Raw genomic sequence first — 23,105 nt, forward strand, 5'->3', positions numbered from 1 at the left:
AGCAGCCGTTTATTGTATGATAAAGTGTCCCCAGGACTGGGGTAGGTGGAAGTCTCTGTCATTCATCTGGCCTGTGGGGAGCTGGGTAGATAAGGAGATCCAGGGTTCAGAGTCACTCTTTGCCAACTTAAAACAAACACAGCTCTCAAACTGAGAACATTGACTCAATACCTGCCTTCACTCTGTGGAGATATGGGATTACCCTGCTGAAGTGCTTGCCCCAGTAGCTACCTGCAGACTGATGGATGCCTTCTTATCAGTGGGCTCACAGAAAAATAACCTTGGGCCTTAAAATAAGATGTGCGGGATACAACTTCTTTGTAATAAGATGATGGTTTGATTCAAGTGACACAACAGAGGCATCTTGTTTGAATGAGTACAAACAAGTAGGAGTAGTGAGTATAAAACATAAGTGCATGAAGTTGGGGTATTTAGGAGCATGGAATAGCAAGGAAGGACTGAATGCAAGACTTGTCCTAGGATGGGACTGCATCAACTTCTGGTTTACTATCAGAAAAATCATTCTGAATTGTTATAATCCAGTTCCCATAGTGAAAGTAAGTTTAAAAGAGTGGTGATTCAGGGTAGTAATTTAGGAAAAAAAAAAACCAACAAACCCCCAAACCCAAAAACTCTTTTAGTTCAAGGACAAAATTAATTAAGTTAACCAAGAAGGACATTCACATTTGAAAGATTCAGGACATAGCAATTTTCCAGAAAATCAGCATTTCTTAAAGACATAACTGTTTCTTTTGGAAAAGAACTTCAGAATTAACTTTAGGGCTTCAAGAACTGAAAGGCAAATGAAAGGATATTCCATTATGTTTTTAACTTTAGAGTTAATCTCATGCTATTGTGGACCCTGCCACAGCTTACTGGAAAGCTTGAAACAGAGGCATAATAAATGTCCTTGAACATTGTCTGATTGCATCTGACAAAAAACATGCTACAATAACAGTAATTTTTACTGGCCCCAATTTGAACATTTGGATGGCAAGTAGTTGGTCAAAACTACCCCTTTTCCATATTTTTTTTATTTTGTAATGAATCAAACAGTTGGAAAAATTTCTGGAATATCCTATTTGTAAGGGATGACAATTAGTTACATTGACAAAACATTTCCTTTGTGTATCTGTGGGAGCCAAGGATTACTGTCCTCTTACTTACATGATCATTTGGGATGTAGTCTTCTGAATAATCCAAGCTGTAGAGTGAGAAGTACCTCTGTAACAGCCTAAATTCAGCTATTCTGAGATTAGTCTCCAGAGCATCAACTTAGCCCCAAGAAAAGCTTAAAATTAAGAGTAATTTTATAAGGAGATTTGTATGGTTTGGTTTGTTATGTAATGATGATGTGCTAATTTAATGTAACCTGCTAAAGCCTATGCAGTTCTTGTGTCTAAGGTATAGGCCAGACAGGAGAACCTTGCTTGAAATATGAGCACTAGTGTGGTCCTGAGAGTCACATGGGAATCTTAAAAATAAAAGCTTTGCTTACCTTAGAATTTTCAAAGGAGAAACCTTTTATAACATAAATATAGATATAGCCATAAACTGGCAAATTTCTCTCCACTCTCTGACAGAAATGGAGCTGGTGTGCTTTGGCAGGATTAATTCTTGTAAGTGTAAACCCAGCTCTCTGCAGAGCTACGAAGTCTCTGTCTACAGCAGCAGGAGGAGCTGTTGAATGTCAAGCCTGACCAAGTTCCAAGACAACACATTCATAGATTGTCTTCTTCCTTGAGAGGAAGTCACTCCTGCAGGTGGTGGAACACGTGGGGTGTTTCTGTCAGTGGAGAGGTGGCTTTCCTCCCTGTAAGGACTTTATGCTTGTTTTGCTGCCTGTTGTGTCAAGTTTTCATGAGTTTGGTCACCAAGTAATTGCCTGGCTGGTAGTTTTAGAATCAGATTTTAAAGGCCCAGCTTCATTGCTTCTTTTTACATCAGACTTCAGGTATGTGTCAAGTGTTCTATCAGACCAGATTAGGGGTTTAGTGCTGTTTCTGACAGTGATGAATGCTGGATGTTTTGCAGATACAAAAAACTACCCAGGATGAGTTTATAATCCTAAGGCATGGAGTTTCAGAGCTCTGAGAACACTTAATCCAAACTGCTAGTGTGGATGATGTTTTTCTTATGCTGTTAGGACATGTCTCTAAGGCTTTAAAAAAATTATGTCAATCTTTTTGCCTTTATCATATTCCCAGACTTTTTTTGCTTTTTTCTTCCTTAGGAAGTGTGCTGAACAAAACTAAATGCAAGATATCCAAATAATGCAATATTGTTTCTGTTCTGCTGTCCTGAATTGTGCTAGAGGCAGAGCAAAAGGCAAGGGTCTGCATTTATTTTAAAATAATTGCTCCAAGAGGTAACAACCATCTAAAAACCTATATATGGCTGAGTTGTCTTCAGCACTTCTTTGCAGTAAGTTTCTTCATACTTCACTTTTAAATTTCAGCTGTTATTATGCTGCTCGGTTATTTTTTTACTAAGTCCTCTAGATGCTCTCCTTACTCTCCTTGTATCCTAAGAAATGCATAAATCGCTTCTGTTTTAACAACTAAAAGTCTCATTTTTTTCTGAAATATGTGGAGGTGGGATAGAAAGTAAGTATCCTCTCCTAACAGACAGTAAGATCTCTAACTCCTGTCATGTCATTTTAGTTGTATCCTTTTGGTAGCCTTGGAGCCCTTTGTACTCTGAATACTTGCCCAGAAAATAGTGCACTTCTGGGGCACTGTTTCCTGGCTAACCTTCTGAAGACCTCACACATGAATAAAGTCATAAGTGATTTGTGCCATGATTCTTTGCTAGTATCTCTTTTTTGTAAGGGAAAGTTTAGTGGATAAGGACTGCTGGAAGCAAGGTTCTGTTTGAGCCTTGTATTCAGGGTATGATCCTGCCAGTGTCCTGAACTCTAGTGATTTGCTTGAAGGGAGAAGGAAATATATCTGAATCCTTGATGGGACAGCTTAGAAGAATGCAATGAAAAAATTCTCAATGAAAAGCACAGTGGTATTTTGCTCCCTCTTCAGGTTCTCTCTAGAAAACAACTGAATAATTCCTCATTTATTTAAGAGTTTAAAAACCCCCTAATGAATGTCTGTGTGCTGTTTCTGCTTCTCTAATCCCCACTTGGATGTAGCTTCTTAAGATATGCGTTGAACCAATATGACCTCTTCCTGAAAAAGCTGCTCCAATATTATGCTCCTGAAATCTGTGCAGCAGCATCATAAATCTGTCAGCACAAAGAAAATAGCAATTTAAGTGTATTCTTTTCATTCTGTTATGAGTTAGCTTTCCACAAAAGTTTCCTTTGCAGCTTCCTTATTTTCAAAAATCTTTACAAAAAATACTCAAGATATTTAAATATATTGTATTTGGGGACTGTTTTGTTTAGTTGATTTTTGTTCACACTTCTCAGGAATCTAGAACAGCTCTGTGAGCACAACATGGCAGCAGGGCTGTTCTTTCCTTATCTCTTGGTATTAATTTTTTTTATAACCCCCAAGTTAATGCTCATTATTAATCTCTGGCTACTATATTTATCACTTTCAGCCATTTAGGCTTGACTCCTAATAACAGATTACATGTTTTTGGTAGCTTTCCTGCTTCATCCTAAAGGCTTTTCAAATCCTTTTGAAAAGGAACAATTAAATCTCATTCTCTCTCTACCAGACTTCCCTTCAGTTTAAATACAGTCTCTGTGGCCTTTCTAGTTGTCTGAAATATTCCTGTCTCATACAACGAGTGAAAAAGGAGAGAGAGAAGAGTCTGAAACAGAAGCCACAACAGTCTGACATAGGAATGTGTGTTTGGAGAGGCCAGTCAGCCTTAGAGCATGGAGGCTTTGGCAATGTGCTGTGCACAGAGACACCATGGCCCGTAAGAATCATGTTTGTCCCCCTGTGTATGTAGCAGTGCTGTCTTTGTTGGCATTTGACCCCCTGCAGAGTAGCAGAGGATCCTTTTCATGTGGGAGTTTGGTGTTTGGGAGGGCCTGCAAAGAGCCTTACTGGGGCAGTAACGCTGGTCCCCAGCTGTTGTTGGCACTGTGTCATGGCTCCTTTCATAAATGGAAGCAGCCTCTATTCTGATCCTCTTCTTCCAGCCTCTTCTGATCCTCAGCTATTCCTGAAGCTCCCTGCTGTGAACATTAAAAATTGTCTTGTCATACACACCCTAAGTTTATTCCCAGTCAGACTGTAATGCTCATTTACTAATCCATTCGACCTTTAATGAACCAACTCTTTCCAAACTAGTATTTATCCCACTGCTGTGTTTCTCTAGAATAGTCAGGTTTTCACAGCCTCTAGCTCAAGCTCTTCTAGTGTTCTCAAATAGTCTGCATGTGTCCTGGGCTACTTGAATGGCACTTCTCTTTACTGTTTGAATTTATTATGGTTCCCTGGGAAAGGCCAGACAATTTGTATTGAAGTCCTTTTTATTTGTTACTCCATTTTTTAAAAAATGTGTCAGTTAAAAAAATTTAAAAAAATATTGAAACAATAGTTCTTGTGTCTCTTTCAGTAGTGTTATCTGTGAGGATTTTTTTCCTCCCTCCTTTTACAGAATCATGTACGTGTTTTTTGTGCTGCTGTCATAGAGAAGAAATGTTGAAGCTCCATCAGCCCTCTCTGGAGCTGAGGAACTTCACAGCTGTGGATCCATTCAGGCAGTGTTATCTCTCTTGGCCCATCCTCTGGTCTCCATGCAGGCAGACATGTTTCTTGATGGCAAAGTCTGTACAACAAAATTCCACTTTCTTCATGGTTTACATCCAGCGGTAAGCTTGGCTTACTTAGGCTGACTGGGTTTTTCAATATTGTGTGTTGGTCCAAATAGCTGGACTTGAAGTCTTCATTGGAAAGTGAACATGCAGATTTTGGAAGGGGTTCAAATTTGGGTCTTCCTGAAAGCTGCCACCTCTACAATGCTTCTTTTTGCAACATGTTTGTTTATTGTGGGGCTTAAATCAAGATAAGGAACTTTCTGGTAGCATGTCTGAGACAGAGTGTCCTGCTCTTGGCTGATATTCCATTTCTGGTCTGTGCTTTCTGTCACTTTGCACTGCTGACCTAGGCTGGCTGCTCTTTTTATGTCACTCAGCATTGTGCCTTAGTAACTGGTGACAGCAGTGGGAATGCTGAGTACAGGTGAAGGCACCTGAAGGAGTACTGTTTTTGCAGAATTGATTCATGGGGATGTTCACCTTGAAGTAAGCATGCAGTGCACCCTCAGGAGGTGTCACTTGTGACAGAGCAGCAGAAATGTTTCTGTATGAAGAAAGTAGCAGGATTTATGCTGCCATCTATGTCTCTTAGCAGGGACTGCTTATTTTAGCAGACCATTGACCCTGACTGCCTGAAAAGGCAGTTAGAGGTCACTCAGTTAGGAGAAATAGCCCAGGCTTTCACTACTGTCCCGTCATATAGGGAGCTCAGACTCACTTTTTATGCTTTGAAGAATGAAATATTCTGTTCCATTCTGGTGCATAAGATATAAATGGGTGTAGATGTCTTGTGTTTTTTTCTTTCTTCTATAAGCATCTGTCTTCTCATAAGAGTGATAGTGTAAATGGTTACTTGAATTAGTGTGTTTTTAACTTCTTTTAGGAACATTGCAGGTGGTTTTTAGGATGCTCACTTGCACGTGGTTTTTTAGCTCTCTCAACCACAGTTTGATCCACTGCTCACATACTGTTAACCTTTATCCATATTGTTGAGGCTTTAGATGCTGGTGCAGAGCCAAAGGAGCTGTTCAAACATAAAGTACAATTGAGTCCCATAGCCAAAGAATGAACTTCAGCAGTTACTATGCTGAACAATCTCAGTGTTTGATATTCAACATATGTATGCTTTAAGTGGATGAGTGTTGTTCAGATGAATCCCCATGGCCCAGGATGAATCACCCTTGGCCTCTGCCAATCACACTTTGGAAGCCAGAGGGCAATAAAACTGCTCAGTTTTTAATTATGTAAGGCACTGGTCTAGATTTTCATTTCCAGAGACAAACTGTTGAAAGTGTTCTTTGAAGTGTTCATTATCATGAAGCAAACAATTTTTTTTTCTTCATTACACAGTAGACAGCTTTTCCATCTCAGATACAGAGACTGAATTATCAGAAATTTGTAAATATCTCAGAAAATGTAAAATGTAAATGAGAAGGCATTTCCTTACTTGGATTTGGTTTAATCCAGTAGAAGAAAAGCAGGACAGTTTGGTGGCTTCTTATCCAGGGCCATTTGGGACTACAACTAAGAAAATGACAGCATCTTACTTAATTGCCTTGCTTTCTGTAAGTCCATGCAGTTTGAATCTGGAAATGTGTTCTGGTTTAGTCACCCTAGGACAAAGTGCTATAAAGCCAGCAGAGCAGGAATGTGTTCCTTCTGTTTTACCTGCAGAATTGCTTAGTCAGTTACAATTGCTTAGAGTTGCTATCAATCAGAGCTGTGTATATAAAGCCATCACAAGTAATGATGCATTAGCAAAACACAACTCTCAACTTGATTTGCTCTGCTTATATACCACATTATGCTCTGCTTGCATGAGTAGCATTTAGTGCAGATAATACCTTTTCACTTTTATACAGGTCACAGAGAATATAAAAAGTGTTGAAGACAACAAATACAGAGTTTTTCAATATGGTTTTATACATCCTTAAGAGTAAATCTTGGCATTAAAACAGAATTTGCTAGAATTATTGATGCACCCTGGAGGAAGAAAGGCAAATCAGTCATGCAAATGGGGGAGTATAAGTCATATAAACTGTGCCAAACTTAAACTGGTGTGGTTAGTAAGGAATCAGTAGTCTGCAATGGTAATAATTCACTTATCAAACACATAGTGCAATAAGGACAGTAAATTGGTGAGTTCAGACTGTCCTGATTGTCCCCATTCAGATGACATCTGCCAACTCATTTTATGGACACTGTTACACATACTGCTCAAGGCTAAAGGTCTTTTGAATTTCTGTTGTGTGTTGGTGACGACTTTAAATGGTAAGATAAAAAGTAAGCAGATAATCGCTGTAACTTCCCCTTCTGCAAACCCCAAAGAAGCCATTAATCCATTCTGTCAACCTGCTGTGTCAGGACTGAATTTAGTATTCTGAACTTTTGCCTCTGCTTTAGAGTGAGCTTTGCCCTGTGCTTAAGTATTGTCAAAGAGAAGGCTTAATTCTGCCAGCTGATTCCGATAATACTCTTGGCAGTATTACTTCTGGTTGGAAGCGTGAGATTCTTAGTAAATCCAGTATTTATTAGTTCTGTGTCTCCACCTAGTTGTCCAGTCAATCTGCAAACTGCTTTTATGTAAGGCAATATATATTGGAACTCTTCCTAAACAGAGACATGTTTTATTGTCACACATTTTTATGGGTTAGGCAAATCAGGACTAATCTACAATCCCCCCTGAAAAGCCTCAGATAATTTACAGTTTATGTGTCCTTTGTTACTAAATGACAAAAAATCAGTGTCTTTGAGTAATTTAGGGGCTAACAATTTGTGGTCTCACACTGCTATCCCAACTAAATTAATTTAATAAAAATTGCTTACCTGTGAAGACCTGACTGTTTGTTGTGATCTCTAGAGCCCTTTCAGTATTTTGTAGCATATTGGTTATTCTTGGAGAAAAGTTATATTTGAGCTCTTTAAAATGGGGTTGGGTGCCACTGTCTTTGGTGGATTTGAAAAATACATTTGACCATTTTCTTCAACAAACTTGGAAAGCTGAAGGATAAGAAACAGATAAGGTATAAAACAAATATGTGCCCTGTATAGGGAAGACTATTTTAAAGACTTGAAATAACATGTGGTTACTCTCCTCTCAGTTGTCTGTTTAGCAAATACTAATAAAATTAAAATCTGATGGGAAAATATATTTGCTGCTATATTAGTACTCAAGTAGAAGTTTCAACAGATATGTTGTTATGCTGAACTTGGGTCAAATAACTTGGATCAAGGTAGTCACATATGGTGGGAAGGGAAAGCTTTGCAAGCTTTCTTCTGTAGTAGTCACGATTATAAACTGCCTTAAAATAAACTGCCTGTTATTGTTTTCATTGCCACATCTGTAAGCAGTGTGTGCATGGATCAGGATGACAGATGGATCTGCATTTTTAGCTGTAGATGAATGCTCACTATAAAGACAGCTGTGATGGTGGGAGAGGTGCTTTCTGTGAGCTGTTGCTAATGTCTCTTTTGCCTTTGGAGACTGGTCTGATGGATGTGCAAACAGAACTTATCTTCACTCTTTTGGTACGAAATCAGCAGGATTAGACCAGATCAGCTATTTTATCAGCATCAGTTAACCCAGTGATGTCTGATGAAGTCTTTGTGGAGGTACTCTGCGTGGTCATCTGCACCACTAGATCTGAAAATCTAATTGTCTCAGGCAAAGAGGTGGTGACAAGCAGCTGAGAGCTTGATCTTATACCAGAAAAAAGCTGCCTTTGCAGAAGGCTGTCTTCCCATTGCCAATTGCAGGAGTGCTGGGTTGATTGACACACCAGCAGGGAAGGTTCTTATTTCATTTTCTGTGCACAATTTTTGCAAACAGGAACAGCAGACTCTAAAGCTTAATGAATTGTGAAGCTCATTCTGAACCCCTAATGTCACCATCAGGAATAACTAAGTTTTTCTAGATGTCTTTTTAAAATGAAACTGCAGTGGAATTAGTTCCAACCCTGTTTCTGTCACCACTTTTTCTCTCTCATGTCTTTCTGCCTCTTTTTCCTTATTTACCTTACAATGATGCTGCCAGCATTGATTACATAATAGATATTATGATTTTTGTAAAGGAGAGATGTGGAAAAGACACAAAGCTTTTACGCACAACTTTCTGTTGGTAAAAGTCACCGGGCTGTTGTCTGGGTTATCTGTATTTCACCAGGGATTTCTCCTTCAGCCATGAGAACTGGAGTGTCCCAGTCTCTGAGAAAGTCAAAACATATGGAGGGAACAGCAAATGAAATTAAAGTATTTCCTAAGGGCCCATGGTAACTGTCCCCTTAGCTGATAATTCTGACCTGTTAAATGTTGCTGGAAATAGATTTTGGTCTCTGATGATCCTTCTGTTGTGCAAAAATAGGCTTTGTAAATCCACCTCCACACATGATTAGTGTTTCTTAAATTGACCAGTGATCAGTGAAAACTGACTAAAAATGACCACTCCTTGAATTACATATTCTGTGGAAGGATTTTGGTTTTGGATGCACAAATACTACACTAAAAATCACTCATATACCTAATTATATAAATAACAGTACAGCATTGTATTGATGACTGGGAATAGCAGCTAATTAATGCAAATTGACCTCCCACTTAACATTATCAGCTTTTACTTTCCTGAAAAGCTTCTTATCCACACCACCATGTGCTTTTTCTGTTTCAAACAGTTACTGCCAAACCCTTCCTGACAGGGACTGCCATGGCACACAGAGGTGCTGCCTTTTTCCTGTCCCAAATTCCCACTAACCCTGTGCAGTCAGGAGCTGCCAAGCGCTCCTCATCAGTTCACAGGAGTGACCTTTGAGGTCTTCTGGAAAAAAGTACCTGTCAGTTAAGAACAATATTTTCATGCACTTTTCCTCCAATATTTGTTGTAAAACACTCTCAGGGTAAGATGCTGCTGGGGTTAAAAACAAACACCTCATGATGGCTTACAGAAGTGTTCTGCAAATAGTGAATGTCTAGGGTTTCATCTCAGGCTTCATAAGGGATAGGAAGAATTGTTTTTTCTCTCTGGATCTTGTTCTACTTTTTGTGTAGTGATAAAATGGTTTAAATCATTCAGCTCTTATTCCATGGGTGTTTCTCTTGACCCCAATGCAGGTGGCTCAAAAAATGCTACTTTTAGGTCCCACTGATGATTTTTTTTTTCATTTTTCTTTCCCTATTTTGAACTGTGGAGAATTAGTTGTCTGGCAGAAGATATCAGACACACTAAGTGATCCATCAATCTTTTGTGGGGAATGGCAGCTGTGCTAATAGCTCTGTTGGCTTCTGAGGCTACAAGGGGGCCACAAGTTGCTTTTATTCTCAGTGCTGAGACATCCTTCATGAGACTGCAGCTATCAGCACATACAGCTTTATTTTAAGCAATGGTGCTTACCTTGACCACTGATGTGGTCAGATTCTGTTAAACTTCAGCAGAAGAGTCTCAGCTGCCATCGTGTTTTTAAGTTTCAAGAATAAAGGGTAAACCAGTGGAGTTCTCTCTTACCTCTGGTCTTCCTCAGAACAACCATGTCAAAAGTCTCGCTAGAGATACTGGGATGGAAGGTTGAAGGCTGCTTGAATTGATCCCAGTGTCTCAACGCTCAAGTGAGCTGAAGTTTGGGAACAAGGTATATCTAGAAATGTGTATAGGGTAGGGGTAAGAGGGGGAAAATGGCAGGCACAGTGATCTTGGGTTGGTTTGAGTTGTCAAGAAAAAGGACAGAAAGAAAGAAAATTTCCTTATTTCACATTTCACTGAGCTTTGGATTAAACATAATGCTTTGCAAGAACGGGGAAAAATGTGATAATCAAAAAGGTGATATCTTAGTTTTTTAATCCCCTTTTTCTTGCACCTTGCAAGCAAGAATTCCCAATGATGCTGCCCTTGCAGCTTTTTTACATGATCAATCATACTGATTCTCATTTACTTTTATGTGGCTTAAGGGAATTTAAGATTCTTGCACAGCTCCAATTAATAAGAACTGAGTTTGTGCTTGTGTAATCAAAATTTGTCTCTAAGATGACATTTATTTCTGTGAGGAAGGAGGATAAAGCTAAACTGGAGATTTTATGGGATACTGAGAACTGGCATTTCATGGAGTGCCCGTGTTCTGGTGGCTGTTCTTTTCAGCTATAAATTTTTAATGATAGAGTAATTTAAGACTTAATAAAATCAGGAGTATCATGAAATCTGAAGAAAACTAACATGGCAGTTTATTCCAGTAAGAAAGACTAGCCTGTTAAATGGATTCCTGTTTGGATTTATTTAACTTTAGCACCACTGCATACAGCAACTTGCTGAAAGCAAACACTTCCCCCCAGCTGCTGTGTAAAGCAAAGTCATGGTCTTGTACAGGAGCCAGATTAATTTGGTTCCTGGAGCTGTGTGTCATGACATAACGAGGTCTTACCAAGCTGGACTTTTCTGAGGCTTCTCTCTCATAAATCTGCTTTATGAGAGAGAAGTTGTGCTTTATAGTTGCTCTCAGACACTTTAATTCACATTAGGTAAAGAGGCCATGAGCAGCATAGCCAAGAAAACCCAATTAGCCCATAGGCAAGTCAGCAAGATCAGTATTTGTTAGGAGAGTGTGTGTGCTAAGTAAACACTGCTAATCTTCTAATGCTAATCTTTGCATGCTTAGTTTAATAGAGAGGTTTTTGTACCTCATAGTGTTGCTGCTGCTTATTGCCAAGGAACCTGCACTGTGCAATTATGACTGTGAGAAGAAAAACTTGCCCTTTTATTTCATTAAGGGAAGGTAAGATACAGGTGAGATGTACCTAGGTCAAGTGTGTGGTGGTTTGGGAAGCCTGTGTTAGGGAAGAAATGTAATAGCTTAGCTGAAGTGACCCACCTCTCATTTGCATCTCCCACCCTTTATCTGAATCAGTGCAGTCAATATACATTAGGGACAAATCAATGTGTAAGCAGTGCAGGCAGTGTTCTTACTGTTACCACTCATTACATGAGGAATGTCTTGTGTTGCCAGGTGCCAAAGAATGAAAAGACATCAGGAACATGTGATGTGTGGAATGTCTTTTTAAAACAGAGTGAAAGAAAAAAAAATCTATCTCCTTAGACTTTTGTGTAATAAGCTCTATATTAGTTAACAATAGTATGTGCTATTAGTACAAAAAATAAATTTTTAAAAATTCCTTTTATCAGTAATGCAAAACAAAAAACATACCCTGTTTCTGCGTGCAGAGAAATTACCTCTTCATACCATGCGAATACATTATTTATATTTTACCTTGGAGACTTATTTATTTCAAGGCAAGTAAAATCAAACACTAACTTTAAAGGGCAAGAATTTAATCACTAAGCCTAGCTAAGAGTCTCTTAGCAATTTTACCAAGTCAGAAAAATATCTAAGGTTGAAAAAGTAATTATTTGCTTAATGATTCTTTTTGGTATAATAAAAAATAAACCAAATGCCTGAAGTATTACTGGGCTAATCTAAGTAGTTCACCTAGAGCTCCAAAATTTTGTGTATGTCATAAGAAATGCTTATTTACCAGGCCTTGCTTCAAAGGGTCTTCGTTGTAAATAGGTAGGAGATGTTGTCAGATGAGAGCCCTTTTTTAAACTTTATTATTTGTACATTGTCACACAATGTTTCTTCAAAAGCTGTACGCCAGAATCTGCATACTGCTAAAACCCTTTGTTTTCCTCTATGAGAAGAGTGATGTCCCAGATTTATTTCCAAGCAGGAGATGATGGTAACTTCAGGGCTCCTCCCCTTCCTCAACTTGAGGTCATAGAACTCTTGGGAATCACTGCCGGGATTCCATCATTTCAGCCTTAGCAGTTCCTGCAGATGCTCTATTCCTCCCATGGCTGGGGTTTGTTCAGTAGCCTGGTTAATGACATAGCTGTGGCATGGGAGCTGCACCCAAGCTCTTTCCAAGTCATCTGGGACTCAGGGTGCAGCTGGGCCACTCCATCATTGAATTGGTCTCCATAAAGACAGGTGTTGCGGAGTTACAAAGAGGAAATCAGTCCTTCACAAAAAAGAGTTTAAATACAGTCGTGTGCTTATTTCTTTCCATACTAACATGGGTGTTTTAAAGATAAACTTCAACTGCCAGATCAATTTTATTCACACATTCTGATAGGAAATACAGAAGTCATGCACTTCATTGTGAAATCTGTGCTGTGATGCTATGGGACTCACTGCAATCAACATGAGGTGTGATATCTCACAAATTGCTGTGCCAGCATAACTCATGCTTCAGCTGAGCTGAACAAAAGATCTACTTTTAATGTGTGATGCTACAGAGATAACAGGACTTAAAGTGTTGAATTCTGACAACCATTTGTATATTGTTGCATTTATAACAAACAGGGACTCTGATTCAGAGTTCACATCTGTCTTCATAATCTGTCTTCAAAACCTTTATAGAAATGCCATACTTTATAGAAATGCCATGCAGACCAGCAATCTCTGAAAGTTTATTCAATAGATAATTCTAGTTGATTTTCCATTTATTTTCTCTGTTAGAACTGGTGTATATCTACCAGTGCTGTAGATATGTAGAATACTTCTTAGTATTTCTATTCAGTGCACATTCTGTTACAGCTGCATTATTGTTACAGAATGTGAATTGAAAAGAAATACTAAGAAGTGTTTTCAATTTCCGTTTTGTTGTGTTACAGTGTGACTTGCTACGTTTTTCACTGCAATAATTGGACATATTGCTGATACACATACACATAAATAAGGACAGACAATCTGCTTTGAGCTCTGGCACAGCAGAACTACTTAACTATCATTGTATATCACTTTTCATTTTAACATCTAAACTTAAGACAAAAATAAAATAAGGATGAATGTGCATTTTTATGACTGCCATGATTTAGAGAAGGTTTCTGAGCTCAGGTTGTAACAGCCAGCAAAATTTTGCAGTTTTAAGGGTAGATGGTTGTTTAGAATATTTTTTATATTTTTAAAACTCATACTGTTTAATCAAGCCTGAAGCCACCCAGAATAGAAGGCAGAAGAGAAAGAAGAAAAGTAGAGCTTTTTCTGGAAAGGAAGTAAGATATTAGCAATTTTTTTAAAATTTGGCACTGTTTTCACTGGAGTTCTATTAGACTTTTGCTGGAATCTGCCAGTATCACACAAGAGACAGTTGGTCAGTATTATATCATCTGCCCCTTTATGATCAGACCATAGAGCATATGGAGTTTGTCTACTAAAAAGAAGTCAAGGCTCATGGTGGCAGGATTTATGCTCCCAGTTTGGAAAGGCCCAGAAAAAATCCAGGGAGTTGTGCAGAAGAACACCATCCCATTTCCCTAGCAATGAGTGCACTTGGGCACTCTTCAAACACTTTTTGATAAATTAGGCATAAATCAAGTTTCACATGAGAGAGAATGTCCTTATGCACACTCTGGCTTCTGTGCAGTAGTTCTGCAGCCTCCCTCATGATGGCAGAGCATCAAGTGGAGAGATGCACTTGTTCAGTGATAGTTGTAAGAGATGCATTGAAATCTGTGTGACCTTTATGAGGGTCTCCCACTTAGTGCCACTTTCCTACTCTCTGACCCATGCTAGGGGCCTCTAAAGATCTGTTTCTTTTCTCAAGTGTGGTTTTGGCCTGGAAGGGATGCAGCGTGGGCAGCCTCATGACCTTCACCTGCTTTTCTGGATCAGGCCAGAGAACATTTTGCTTCTCTTTCCTGTTACTTTCCCATGTATTCTGTAAATTATTAAGAGAATCAGATGCATCACTCCTTCCAATTTTAACAGAAAGGAAATTACAATTAGAGAATAAATTGTTTCAAATGTATAAATTGACTTTCTCTACAGCCTTTTATTCTTGCAAAAGGAGGCAATCACTTATCTTGCCTAACCTTAAATCCTGCTTGGTCAGGAATCTGCAGGTCTGGGAACCACCATGGGTCAAGGAGCTGGGAGACAGCCAGAGGAATGTAAATACTTTGTGGCATGATAAACAGCAAAACCCTATTAAAACCCACAAGGCAAAAAAAAAAAAAAAACCAACCAAAAAACAAAAAAAAAAAAAAAAAACACCACCCAAACAAAAAACCTAAAAAAACCTAAAAAAACCCAAAAAGCCCCAAACACAAACCAAATCAAAAACCCACCAAAAAAACCCACCAACCCCAAAAAACTTAATAAAACAATTTTCATTCATTGTATGCTGTCACTAAACTTACTGGAAACCTTGTTGGTGTGGCTTGTCCATGGGAGGACAGCTGCCAATGCTCTAGCCTGATATGTGTGTGTCTAACTAAGGCTCTTGGCAGTGGCTGAAAGGTGTTTTTCAACACCTTTCCCAATTTTTGTGGTCTTGTGTGATGTGAACTTGAGGACCCATTACACCTATAGAAGTGAGGAGGCAACTACTTTTCTATGTGTGTGTGACCCACTGCCAGTGCACTCAGCAAAACACATCTGCAGCCAGTGCAGATTCCAGTGTGCAAAACTGCCCAAGGATAGACAGTGTTCATCTTTAAGGCAAGGGCATTGTTGGTCCATGAAAGTGTAAAGAGTTATTGCAAATACCTTGTAATTCATTTCCCACAAAAGACAGTAATGGCTCAAAGGAGCCCTCACAGGCTATAATGTAAATAAACTGAGTGTTGATAGCTCCCAGGTAGGTCTGCTTAGCACCACTCAGAGTGCATTTTTCAGGAAAGGTTCCATGTGGCTGTCACCATTTAATAGTTCCTGATGTCAGGAAGAATATTTGCTCTGAAAGACCTTGGACAATGAAGACTTTTTGTGTGTGTGTGTTTCACTTTTTTTTAAAAGAGATATATTCTTTCCTTCAATTTAAAGGTCTTTTAAAGACCAAGAAAATAGAATATTATAGGGAAATAAAATGCTTAAAATAGGACAAATGAAAAAATTTTTAGAGACCCAGCATATTTCGGGTTAAGACATGAGTGCATAATAACAGAGAAAGCATTTTAATGATCTGCTGATCAAATATTCAGAGTCCAAGTTTATGTACTTTTCAGTGTGTATGGGGGCAGAATTTGACCTACTCCTGTAAAATCTCCTTCCTCCTTATATAGCTGGCACAAGGGCACAGAGTCACAGCCATCCCTGGCTGCTTCCTGTTAAGGAAGAAAATTCCTATAAAGGTGATGTGATCTCTTCCTCATCCTGTGCACCTGGATGACCCATTCTGGTGAGCACCTGTTATGAGGAATGCACCTCACAGCCCTGTACAGTTAACTGTAAAATCATCACAGAATTATTCTCAGGTTTCTAATATACTTATCAATGTGGATATAAGAAGTTGTTTATTTTCTCTTTTTGAAGAATTTACATCTATGCTTCAAACTGCCTTAATCTTAAAAAAAAAAAATCCCCGTAGTTTGATCAAGTGTTTTGCTGGTGCCATCCAGTGGCAAAATGTTGGATTGCAAAAGTCCCACAGCACCCAAATGGACTCAAATATCTCTTGAACAGCACCAATGAGGAAAATAATCCCTGACAAGCCTCCTTCAAAAATACGTATGTATAAATATGTATGAGAAAAATGGACTGAAATACACATGGTGTCATGATTACTTCAGTGACTTCAGTTTGGTCTGGATTCTAACAAGTAGAAAGGCTAATTTTTGAGAATTGCTAGTTGATAAATATAGGCAACCTGTAAAGCAAACTCAGAGATCTTTGTTGAAGAGCTACTTGAAGTGGCACAATGCTGTATTTTGAATTTCTGTGTTTGCTGTCCTCTGTTACTAGCTAATTCCTTTTTACAGAACATGGCCCTTTGATTTCATATCATAGCTGCACTTCATATCATCAGAGTAGAATGAATACTCAGTTTGCTGCTGTATTCTCTAACTTCACAATCTGGTTAACTGAGAATTTAAACTTAAAGTTCATCATTCATACACACATCACTTTTTTTTTTCCCAGCTCAGTGACATCATAGTATTGTTCAGTAGGAAAGCCTCTGTGCAAAGGAAACACATAACTTTATAAAGCTTATGCTGTATTTCCTTGTAAAAATCCAAATAAATTGGTATGTTTTCATCTTGATTTCTCAGGGGACTGCTAATATCAAAACTCATAGATGCTGCCAGTGTGGAAATTATCCTGTGTTTCAAAATCTACGTCATGCAGGGCTGGATTTTGAGAAGTGCTGAGCACCCATGCCTGACTTTAAAATTCCTGAGAATGCTGAGAATTTCCCCCTGTGAAAACCTGGCTCTTATAGCTCCTTACCACACACACCTAACACTCAACAGGAGCTATGGGAATGCCTCAAATAGGTGCAGGCTCCAACTTTTTACTCTGAAATGAGTTATTTCTACACTCTGGGGATCACTTTCATCTCCGTCTGCCAAAGGGCTCACAGAATCCAGCCAAACTGCTTGGTGCTTTTCACTGACAAGAGTCTGAAAACAGCTCCACACCAAAAAACAAAACCAACAACAGCGAGCAAATGAGAGTGTGAAAATTATGGAAATGCAGGTGGAAAGATCAGCCATAATCAATAAGATTTTCCTGGCATTAAAAAAAGCCTTACATTTTAATTAATTCTCACTGTGGATACTTCCTGAAGTTTTATTTACAAATTCTATTACAAGCATAAGTATATTTAGGCTTCTTATACTTTATCCACTGAAATTTGTGCCAGTACTATCAGAGGCACAAACACTAAAATATTTCATATGAATCTTGCCCACTTCAGCTTTTTACTCTGTAATTATTTGCACTAGACTAAGCTTTTAATTAGTATCTAGGCTGTATGTCTGGTATGTTTTGAGATCAGCGAAACTGATGCCATTGGTGTTACTGTAGCTCTGTTGCTTGCCAGTTTTCTGTGTTTTACAGAAACTTAATATGGAGAAAGACTACACTCCTTGGCCCCTGAGTAGCACCTTCAGGATTTTGGGTACCTGTGTATGCTTTGAGCAACTCTCCTGCAGTAACATTTTACTGTGAGAGTTGTCCAGAAAACAGCAAATGAATGTCATTAACATAGGTTTATGAAGTAGCTTGCTAAACTCTTCTCCCTTTCTGACTGCTACATTGGTTTTCTGAGATGGGACATGTAGCTGCTATGGTTCATCAGGTACTATGCCTGAGTTGGCCAAAATCTCTCCTGGCTTGCAGTGTGAGTGTAGGAATGTAGAGGCATAGACTACATGCAACTTAGGCAATTTCCACCTTGTGGAGTAGGAATGGTTTGTTTCTGGACCTCTTTTTTTCTCCAGAGTGGAATTCACTTGGATTGGTTGGGGGCTCTACAGTAGCATGCCTGCACAACAAATAATCCAAGGGATTGCATATTCAGAAAAGACAAACACAAGAGCAATGAAAATTCTTGTTTCAAGCTCATTAGCCATCCTTGCACTTATCCTATCACTGTGGCATCACAACACCTTGCCATAGTTCTGGGATGGAAGTCCCATCAGCATCATTTAACAAATGCAAATGCTGGACTCTCCTCTGGGTTTGGGTAACCCTGGTTATATGTACAGATTGGGTGATGAGAGGCTGGAGAGCAGCCCTGGGGAAAGAGATCTGGTATTTGGGGTGATGGCAAACTGAAGATAAGTCAACAGTGTGCCCTGGCAGCCAAAAGGGCCAGCTATACCCTGGGGTGCATCCAGCAGAGCCAAGTGAGGTAAGTGACTGGGAAGTGACTGTCCTGCTCTGCTCTGCACTGGTGCAGCCTCACCTCGAGCACTCTGAGCTGGTTTGGGTGCCTTAGTGGAAGAAGCACATCAAACTGTTAGACTGTGTCCACAGGAGGGGACCAAGATGATGAAAGGGCAAGATTTACAAGGAGCGGCTGAGGTCACTTGGTTTGTTCAGCTGGGACAAGAGAAGGCTGAGGGGTGGCCTCCAAAGTCTACACCTTCCTCAAGGGAGGCAGTGGAGGGAGAGGTGCTGATCTCCTCTCTCTGGTGACCAGAAATTATAGGATGTGAGAGAATGGCATGAAGGTCCATCAGGGAAAGTTCAGGATGGATATTTGAAGAAGGTTCTCCACTGTGTGGGTGACCACTCACTGAAACAGTCACCCCAGGGGAGTGGTCATGGCACCAAGTCTGTTCAAGGAGCATCTGGACAGTGCTCTTGGTCATGGTTTAGTGTTAAATAGTTGCGTGAAGAGCAGGAAGTTGGTCTTGGTGATCTGTATGGGTGCCTTCCAAATTGAGATATTCTGTGATCATTTCACGTAAAGGTTAGCTCATGATAAGAAAGAGGAGAACAGGGACAGGAAGGCAGGTTTCCAGTCTTTGAGTCATGTTTTAACTCTTTGGCATTCTAGTCTGCATCTTCCATTCCTGTGGTTCAGGAAAGGCTACAGGACTAAAGGCTATCCTTGGGCATAGTTCTGAGTCAGCCTTAAGCAGCGTGCTCTGCTTTCAAAGCTTTCCTCTAAGTCAGTAATGGTGATCTGAATCCTACACGAGTGTCTGAATAACACAGATTTGGCATCATCATTTGTCTATCTTTCCATTAGTCAGTTTTTTTTTTTTTTATGCTGCCATGAAGAAAAAGTCTTGGAACTGGTTTCAGTGGAAGTGGCACCAACCTCAGTATGTTTTAAAAAACAAATTGGCTGTGGTTAGAGTCTAGGAAAAGGAGCCGATTCCAGAAGCATTCCCCAACAGCTCCTCAGCTGTTGTTCCTAGACATATCTCTTCTTTTACCACAGCTTTCTGAAAAAGCTGAGCACTGACTTTTCATGTTTGTGCCTATGGTACTTGGGGATGCTGTAAATTAGGCCGAAAGTGAAATCTTTAAATTCAGGAAGGCTGTTTGGGACAACAGCCAATAGTAAATAGTTATCAAATGATGGGCAAAAAATAAATACGGAAATTTGGAGCTTCAAGTTTTTCAGCAAAATATTGCGTAGAGATTTGTGAGTACCAATATATTTCCACACTAACGTTTAGGGCACTGTGAAAAAAATGAAAGTTTAAAGTGCTCATGCAGATATTTGTACATCTCAGTCTAAATTGCTGATAAAGCAGTTTAGCTGCCTGGTGCTTCTCTTGGTGAAAGCACCTCAGTTAGACATTTTGCCTGTGAGAAGTATATGTCTAGTCTACATTGGCTGAGGGCCTTTTCCACTACCATAAGGTGTGCATCCATTAACAAATGTACATGGAGATCCTCTTCCCTTGCTCAGTTGTCTTCTGGCAGTACACGTAGAGCAAGTCATCTGTGCTTCCTTTCTGCTCTTCAGGGAAGTTTGCAGCAATGAAAGAATTTCCTGGACTCTTTATATCTGGAAAAAAAAAAAACAAAGCCAAAACCGAAACCAAAATGTCTTTTGATAGCAGCAACAGTGATGGTTACCTGAAGTCTTTTAAACAATGACAGCTTGGCTCTGTATTCATGACTGACTTAGCTTATTCTGGCTAATGCCAGCAGGTCTTGGGAGGAGAGTTGTCACCGACATGTTTTATGAAAAATCCTTTCCTTAGGATTTTTCCCCTCCTGAGAAGCTGAGAGGCCTCAGGAACAAACTGTAAACAATTCTTATCTGCTGCTGTGGAATGCAACAGGGGAGGTCTGTGATTGGCCTCATCAGGCTGTTTCCAATTAAGGGCCAATCACAGTTCACCTGGCCGGACTGTCTCGGTCAGAGACAAGACTTTGTTATTCATTCCTTTTCTATTCTTAGCTTAGCCTTCTGATGAAATCCTTTCCTCTATTCTTTTAGTATAGTTTTAATATATTATCTATCATAAAATAATAAATCAAGCTTCTGATACATGGAGTCAACTTTCTCGTCTCTTCCCTCATCCTGGGACCCTTGTGGACAATACCACAGAGAGTTCCTTTTCATACTGGCATCTTAATTCATGACTCTACTTTTGACATGAATCTCCCACTTGTCTCTGTTTTGCAGTACCTTGGTCTCATAGTACATGAACTGGGTTCCTTATAGATGTAATTATCTGAAAGCTGTATTCTAGAAATGTACTAGAAGGGTACCACAGCGACAAACAGACCCTTAATCCAAAGTAAAGAGCATCTGAAATGTAGTTTTTGGGCACCTCAGATCCTCAGCACCCACTGTTTCACTCTACACATCTCCTGTAGTCCACAATACAAGCCAAGTGACATAGTCACTGAGCAACATAGAGATTTGGAATTAATGGAATTTTTTTTAGAGTGGGATGGTCTGGATTTGTTTTTATTAACTGCTTCCCAATAAACCTATAAATAACTATACTTATAATCTTAGGATATCAACCCTCAATCTGACTATCTGATGATAAGGTAAAATAATAGGATACCTTCTTTGTACATATATATAACCTGGCATTATTCAAATATATGTACATGCTTCTGGTTATTCAGGGGCACAGTCTAGCTATGCAAATATTGGTAGCAAATGCTCCAGTCTAAGAAAAATAGTGTAATAAAATTAATGGATGATTTTTTTTTAAATGCTGAGAACAACTGTTCTATTTATTTATTTATTTATTTATTTATTTGTATTTATGTGACTAGGAAAAAATGGAACATTTTAAAAACATATGATATTGTAAAACATGCAGCCATCTTCTTTTCAGGTGTGCATTGGTGAGTTCATGTAGTGGGTTTACATGAACCCACTACATGACACTTTTCCTGCCAGTGTCTGCAGGAAAAGTGTCTACATCAGAAAAATGTAGCTTATGACCTGTGTTACAATACAGATTTTCATGGTCACAGAGAAAAGAATGTTGCAACCTTGCTATGTGTATTTAATGTTTGTGTTTCAGAATTGGGTCTAACATAGTTGTCATCTGAAAGGTGCTTTACTATTGCATTGCTTAATTTTTTCCTTTTTCTTGGTATCCTGTGTAGCTACCATGATTCTTTCCAGGATATTTATTAAAATTTAAATCAGGTCTATAATTCAGTAAACTTCCAAGCCTATAAATAGTTAAAAGAGTGCAGATGGAAATTCACCAAATTCCTGCAATGCAAGGAATACTACAAAAACTTGCTTCAGGGCAGATATGTAAGTGGGAGGCATCAAGACACAGTTTGACAAGTGTTAGAATTCAATAATATCAAAGTATTCTGACTGAAATTCAGATGTTGGGTAGGAGACATTACAAATACTGAAAGAATTTATCAATTGTAGTAAACCAGAAGCCTGCCAGAAAGATGGAAACTAGGACCTGATTTTGCTAACAATAGAGATAAAATCGCATATGAAAGAACATTGGAGGACTTGGGGCTCACTCTGGAATCCATTATGTATGGAAAAAATACAAATTTAGATGAAAAAAAAAATGTCATGAGTGCCAAGCAGCATGGAATTTCAGCTTTCCAGACCTTTAAAAACTGCAGGAATTCTGCCATATCCTGCCCCCCAGCTCTTAGTATAACTGAGCCTGTAAAAGACAGTCAAAACACATTGATTCCTGAAACTTCCTGCTTACGTACTGATGATTACAAAAGCTAAATGCAAGCTTCCTTTAATTTTAAATTTTAATTTAAAAGTTTATTTCAGTAATTCTAGGTCAAACTGTAATCTAGGAAAAAAGGTTTAAAACAGGAGTAGATACAGTGATAAATGTTGGTGATTGATTTGTCAAATATGCTAATTTTTTTCAAATTAGAAATAAATGCAGTATATGTGTTCATTTTATTCTTTATGAAAATTATTTCAGGAGATTTTGAATGCTAAAACCACAGTATAATTTATTCTAACAGTCCTCTTTTCAGCTGTAATGAACATATTTCCTGGGGGACTGACAGACTATTGCACAAAGTAGAAGATACTCTAGCTCCTTAAAGCAAAAAGAAAAAAAAATTGTCTTGCCAGAAAAACATAACCATGAGAAAATGCTTTCAGTAACAGTAAATTGGTATCAAATGCTTCTAATGGAATAATTTTCCTTTACAAGTTCTGCTCTTACCTGTCTTTTGAGACAGTCAGACAAGCAAGGAATTTGAAATGGAGTTAGTGCTACATGCAAATTGAATGTTCTTGATAGGACTTCAGGTCCCTCATTTTCTTGGTAGTGTTGGGGCAGGTTATGCAGTAGCAGGTTATCATGTTTCATATTTGAACTTTTAGGGGAAGATGCAGGATAAAATACCAAATACCAGAGAATTTGTTACTGCATCTGAATACTAAGGAGAAAACAGATGAGTTCTGCCTAATTCTGGCAAGTGTCTGCAGGAAACTATGGTTGCTTTTACTACTGCCACTGGTTATTTGTACCAGGTTACAGGATAAAACAAACATAAAAACAAAATGAAAAGAAGCAGCTTAAAGAAGTGTGATACTTTTGCTTTGTGTTACTATGAACAGAAGCTGGAAATTAGCTTTCAGGTGAGAGCAGAAAGTTTGGACTTGCACCAAGTGCACAGAAAGTGTTACTTGGTGAATTCAGTTTCACTGTGAAGCTCCAGTCCCA

General features: G+C 38.9%; 1 protein-coding gene across 1 annotated transcript; it reads right to left on the reverse strand.

The window, feature by feature from the left end:
• Positions 1-4,489: 4,489 nt before the first annotated feature.
• On the reverse strand, positions 4,490-20,604 carry C2H7orf31 (chromosome 2 C7orf31 homolog). Its single transcript, XM_050970999.1, is given in 10 exon segments — positions 4,490-4,588; positions 4,590-4,939; positions 7,559-7,654; positions 7,657-7,732; positions 10,116-10,123; positions 10,227-10,283; positions 10,286-10,410; positions 19,785-19,846; positions 19,849-19,963; positions 20,594-20,604. Coding segments are annotated over 10 exon segments (999 nt in total).
• Between the last annotated feature and the right edge of the window lie 2,501 nt (positions 20,605-23,105).

The sequence above is a fragment of the Serinus canaria genome, chromosome 2, assembly GCF_022539315.1.
Source record: "Serinus canaria isolate serCan28SL12 chromosome 2, serCan2020, whole genome shotgun sequence".
NCBI classification, from domain to species: domain Eukaryota; kingdom Metazoa; phylum Chordata; class Aves; order Passeriformes; family Fringillidae; genus Serinus; species Serinus canaria.